The sequence below is a fragment of the Gastrolobium bilobum genome, unplaced genomic scaffold (genome assembly GCF_033153095.1).
Source record: "Gastrolobium bilobum isolate Gb01-03AN ecotype WA unplaced genomic scaffold, APGP_CSIRO_Gbil_v1 utg195292, whole genome shotgun sequence".
NCBI lineage: Eukaryota > Viridiplantae > Streptophyta > Magnoliopsida > Fabales > Fabaceae > Gastrolobium > Gastrolobium bilobum.
The window spans coordinates 18,298-24,736 of record NW_026898520.1 but is presented as its reverse complement, the minus strand read 5'-3'; the positions used below and the strand labels follow the sequence as shown (position 1 = coordinate 24,736).

Sequence of the window (6,439 nt, the reverse complement as noted above, 5' to 3'; positions counted from 1 at the left end):
CGACTTAGACAAAAAGCTTTATAAGAGGCTTGTGAATGCTCCCTCAGTAGGGTTTAAAAAAAAAAGTTCCACCAATAGAACCAGAGGAGAGATTGAAAGTTGTAGCCTTCTGGATCTGGCTGGACGAGAGGATTGCATATTCTCGTGTGGTATTCAGTATGTTGAATGTATCAAGATATTTGATCAATGAGGTTGCTGGTGAAGCACTTTTACGCTTCAATTACTTTATTAGTAGTAAGCCAAAAGATTCTTGGTTCGAAAAGGTCCTCGACCTCCCTCTTCTGCGTAGCACTGTGAAAAGTGAAATTCCAAAGAATTTCAAGATAAGAAAAATGCATGCCGGGTGTCTCAGAGAATTGACTGACATTATGCTAAAAGTTCAAAACAGGAATTTAACAGGTAAAGTGAATTTGTTTTTTCTTTTCTCTTTTATTGAGTATTGATAGGTAACAGTGATTCCAATTTCCAATAAGTTGTTTTGTTGAGTATTGACAAAATAAGTAAAAAGAGTCAAGGCAGACCCTGTACGTACCACGTTATTAATAATAAGTTTGAATTTGAAGGCTATCCCATTTAAATTTGAAGGCTTTTGAAATATGAACATATATATGAATAGAATCATATTTCAAAATCCAAGCAATTTCAAAAATAATAATAATGATAATAATAATAATATAATTATTGATTTTTTTCGTAGATTGAACTTTTTTATGAAAAGGAAAAAAAATCAACAATCAAATTATCATTATTAATAATAAGTTTGAATTTTTTATTATTTTTTGAATTTACAGAAATTTTTAAATATCATCCAATAATTTACGTTTTACACTCTCTCATGTTTAAGTTTAACCCAAGTAGTTCGCTTCCAAACCCTAACGGCGTCACAATGTCTGATTATGTTCACGAAGATATACCGGAGAAAATCCTTCATCGCCTTCCGCCCAAAAGCATTGGAAAGTGTATGGCAGTGTGCAAATCATGGAACCTTTTGATAAAAAGCCACCGCTTCGTATCCTCTTACCAACAATGCTCCCTCTCCTCCACTTCTCTCTTCCTTGTCCATCACTCACTTGAACACTATTCTATATGCTCCCCAAATATCGAATGCTGGTTTTCGCTTCCTCGTATGCTGAGTACATACCGTTTTGTGGGGGCTCTCAACGGCCTCGTTTGCTTCGCTACATCCTATGATCGTGACGGGGTCATCATCGTGAATCCTCGTTTGCTTCTCAACGGACATTTACTACATACTCATCTTCCATATGGTGGAGGAGAAGTTCAGCAAGATGGAGCTTCCACAAGTGTTGTCGGCTATGTCCCAGAGACATTTGGATTTGGATATTACTGTGATCGACGGTTGCCTCTCGCTTATAGAGTACCTTAGAGATGGTAGTTGTAATAAATGGATGAAGAGAGAGTCATGGATTAATATTCAGAGTGTTCATTTATCAGAGGGAAATATTATTAAACAAGTATTAGGACAGGACACAAGCTCTGAAGTTTTAGTGCTTCCACGTTTTTCATATGGAGAAAAAGATTCATTGCATTTGCATGCCTATGATCTCATGAAGAGCCAACAGATGAGGAATCTTGGGGTCGAAAGTACATTCAATCGTTTATGTGCTTCTGACTTCACATGCAGCTTGATTTTTCTTGACAAAGAAAGCTATCCCTATAATCCGTGTACTTTACCAATGCTTTCTTTATTGTAGTTCTGTATTCATTTGGTTGATTAATTAAGATTGTGATTATTCTTTGTTGTTTGTACTGATATGCAGTTGGGGACATGACGATGGATGATCATCCCGAAGGCCGAGGTTGGATCTTCAAATGGCAGATATTGATAGATGGTGGTCATCATTTATAGGAGCTGAACAAGTTTCATGTGACCATTGTTGTCAAAAAAACTAGTGTAAAAACGTAAAAACTTACGTTTTTACTAGAGTGGTGCGTGTTAAAACTTAAGTAAAAATTGTCCTTGGTAAAAACTGGTAGAAACGCCGTGTAAAAACGGTAAAAACTTACGTTTTTACCGTTTTTACTTAAAACTAAAAATTTAATTAAAAAAAAAGATTTACAAAAAAATAAAAATAAAAACCTAATTTTTCGTTTTTCCCAAATCATATTCACAGTATCTTAATATCTTTTTGTTTGGATATATGTTTTTTATAATTATGTCTAATAAAGCTGAATTCTATTATAAGTTATGCAATGAGAATCGCTTTATGTTTTTGGATCATTGTGTGCTTTGAAAGAAGTGGAATTATATCCTGATGAGCGATGATCCAAAATCCACAGAGTGTATAAAGCAATTAGAACAGATTGGTTATCCATTACTTGTTAATTTTCACTCTTTATAATTTTGATACTTGGTTATGAAAAATAATTTTCCTTTTTAGATAGATAAGTAGCTCAACATACATATTCATTATGTGATTTTTTTTTACATGCATATATATAATTTTGTATCTTGACCTTAAGAGGTAGAAAGTAGAAACTTTACGTTTCGTGTCGTTTCTACGTTTTATGTTTCTATCAACCCTTTCCGTTTCTACGTAGAAACTCGAGTTTGACAACATTGCATGTGACCAAAACCCCATACCAAATCTAAGATTATGTTTTATTCTTTTAGTCATAGTTTAAATATCTAACATCTTATCTTTTTCTCTTTTTTCTTTTCTTTTTGTCATTTGATGTTTTTCTGTTTTACAACAACACAATTAAATATGTACTTTTTTATATTTAGTTATATTGAAGATTTGCTAAATGATGAGGAAGAAGCATGATAACAATTGCTATAGTTACTCTAAATTTAATATATATATATATATATATATATATATATATATATATATATATATATATATATTTCAGGATATTAGCATTCTCAATTTAAGGGTAGATATGATCTAAATCGATTTTTTTCTAAATTGAATCAAGTTGGTTTAAATCGATTCAATTCAAATAACACATTCAGAACCAATTTGGATATACAAATTAGTTTAAAAGGGTTATTTTGATTAGGTTCAATTTTTTAACTCGTCTATAAAATTATGTTGATTCTCAAGATTGGTTTTTTTTTTTTTTTTAATACGGTTCAGTTCGCTTATTCAGCCGACCGTAATTCTTATTAATTGTATATTACCAAGACTAATTTGAGTTGTAAGATGTTATCTTGTTGTATCAAATTAATTGAGCAAAATCATAGAGCTGAGTATTTATTCTCCCTAAAGTTGGCCGATTGCCATTTACTTTTCCATGTACACTACAAAAATTCATGCATTTTGTGGAGGTCATATTTTCATATTGCAATCTACAAGAAAACTAAACTATAATAAACAGAATGTATCCAAGGCACGAGCTAGGTTATTATAATACATTCTCAAATATATAAACTCAAGTTTATGGATCCATACGTAATCAAGTTTTTAAAAAACAACAACATAAATTCAGGTCCACCAAAGACTTAAAGAATAAGGTGACAATAGCTTCGCTACTTGAAACACTTGAAACATGATATCTTGGCTCATTATATGACTCCAAATTGTTTTTTTTTACGTTGACCTTAAATAACATGGATTTTTCATTAAGAACGTTAAGTCTTCTTGAATAATATTCCAAATCAACACCCTACATAAAAAACTCCTTCAAAGTTAAGTATAACTCGTGCGATGCACGGGAAAAAAAGAATAGTGAAATTTTAATTATAAAAAAAGAATAGTGAAATTTGAATTTAATTATAAAAATATTTTGGTGGGCCGGCCCTCCGGGCCGAGCCCAATTTGTCACCTCTAACTATTAGCATGTAATAGATTTTTATATTCATCCTAAAAAAAAAGCTCTTATAGTTGCGTCTAGGTTTTTATATTTTATCTTAGAGATGAACTTTCATTTATTACAATTAGATTTATAAAATAATAATAAATAATTTTTTTTTGCAAGAATTTGTGTCGTTAGTATTTGAAATTTTATAAATTAGTATTTACAAAAATTGAAATCTGAATTAGGAATTTAATTTTAAAAAAAGAATAGTGAAATTTTAATTTAATTATTAAAACGTGTTGGCAGGCGGGGCGGGCAGGCCCTCTGGGCCAAGCCCAGTTTGCAACATTTAACTATCAGCATTTTATGTAAATAATTATTTTTTTGAAAGAATTTATGTCAATAGCATTTTGAATTTTACAAATTTGTATTTACAAAAATTAAAATCAGATTTAAGAATTTAAGTGTAAAAGAAGAACGATGAAATTTTAATTTAGTTATAAAAAAATATTGGTGGGCCGGCCCTGTGGGCCGAATCCAGTTTGCCACTTCTAACTAGAATTGAATTGAATTGCATTTAATATAATCCAATAATTTTGTATTAATTAGACATATTTTTGAAAATTTTTAATGTTTTCTCTTTTAATTTATAATTTTTATACTTTTTAATATTGGTTATACATATATATTTAAAACGTTTATGTTAAAAAAATACTTGTGAGGAAATATTTTTCTCTTTTTGTATTTCGATTTAGTAAAATTTTACTTTATTTAAGGTATAAATATGTCATTTCTAATTTTTTTCATTTAAATTATTTTTTATCAATTATACATATATTTTTATAAATTTTAAATAATTTTTTTTTCTATAATTTAACATATTGAATTTAATTTTACTATATATATTTTTTCACTATAGAAACATTAATGCGGAATTCTTTTTCCACCTATCAAGTTAAAAATTCAAATTTAAAAAGTTTGAATTTGTAATATTAAATATTTTCTCACCCGATAGAAATAATAATAAAGATTATTAATAGATTTAATAATTTTTCATACTAAAAGAAATGGGAAACATGCATAGAAGTAGTGGGCAATATTAAATGCTGAATCTTTTCCCACCTCCCAAGTTCAAAATTTAAATTTAGAAAGTTTAAATTTTAAATATTAAACATTTTCCCTCCCAATAGACATAATAATAAATTAATAGGCTTAACAATTTTTTATGCAAAAAATAAAGGGAAACATGCATAGACGTCTGTACACATTCTCCAAGTAATAGCTTGTAGGTAATCATTCACGACATAGGAAATTGTGTTAATTACACTCTTTGATCAAAAGAATTAAAGTTTGATTTCTTTCTAATATATTTAATTTTAAAATTTAAAATTCAACATGATAATAGAATTAATTATACATATTTTAAAAAATAATTTTTTTCTCTTTTAATTTATATTATATACATACATATATATATATACATTTAAAATATTTTTCTTAAATATTTCCTAAAAATTTTATTGTACGAATTTTTTTTTTCCTTTTTGCGTCATTATTTTAAGTCAAGATTTTAATTTACTTTATTTTAAAGTATATTTTTTAATTTTAAATATTTTTTTCGTTTAATTAATAATTCTTTATTAAAATTAAATTTATTTCATACATATCTTTTTTCCAGTTTTATAAATATTTCTAATAGGTATAATAATTAAGCCCAATAAACATAATAATAACTATCATTAATATGCTTAATAATTTCCTACGCAAAAAGTAGTGGGCAATATTAAGTGCTGAATTTTTTTCCACCTCCCAAGTTCAAAATTCAAATTTAGAAAGCTTAAATTTTAAGTATTAAATATTTTCCCTCCCAATAGACATAATAATAAATTAATAGGCTTAACAAATGCAAAAAATAAAGGAAAACATGCATAGAGGTCTGTACACATTCTCCAAGTAACAACTTCTAGGTAATCATTCACGACATAGAAAATTTGTTAATTACACTCTGTGTTAATCATTCTCAAAAGAATGAAAGTTTGATTTCTTTCTAATATATTTGTAACGCCTGACAACTTTAAAATTCAACATGATAATACACACTAATTATACATACTTGTAAAAAATGCTTTTTCCTCACTTTACACTTCCCCACATTTAATTGTGGAGTTCTTCCGATCCGGGCTACCGAAAAGTAGATGCATCTTGTTCCCATACCAGCACAGTCGCTGGAATCCCTCTCTTTCGAGTGTTGATTCGATTCATTCATGAACCCCCAAGCTGCAAGATTTGGCATGAGCCGCTCATTGTCCGTGCCCTTTCGCACCGGCGATGACTCCCTGCCTTTGCCAGCTCTTGGGATGTTACATGCCCACCAGCTTCCGCCTGGTTCATCCTCGAACCACACCGTACTGGAAGAGAGGCCCTGCTCTGATACCACTTGTAACGCCTGACAACTTGCAAGAATCAATGACTGTCCCCACACACTAACACGAGAGTTTTCAGTGTGCTTTGTCCTCACTCGCACACTTCCCGGGAAAACTTCCCAGGAGGTCACCCATCCCAGAATTGCTCCAAGTCAAGCACGCTTAATTGTGGAGTTCTTCCGATCCGGGCTACCGAAAAGTAGATGCATCTTGTTCCCATACCAGCACAGTCGCTGGAATCCCTCTCTTTCGAG

General features: G+C 30.1%; 1 protein-coding gene across 1 annotated transcript; it reads left to right on the top strand.

Moving 5' to 3' along the window:
• The first annotated feature begins 886 nt into the window (after positions 1–886).
• On the top strand, positions 887–1,384 carry LOC133317017 (F-box/kelch-repeat protein At5g15710-like). The gene has a single exon (XM_061518809.1). The coding sequence runs from the start codon at positions 887–889 to the stop codon at positions 1,382–1,384; it is 498 nt and encodes a 165-aa protein (XP_061374793.1).
• Positions 1,385–6,439: the final 5,055 nt, after the last annotated feature.

What these genes read in the sequence shown, in the direction of transcription:
- LOC133317017 (XM_061518809.1), top strand. Translation starts at nt 887, where the DNA reads ATGTCTGATTATGTTCACGAAGATATACCGGAGAAAATCCTTCATCGC.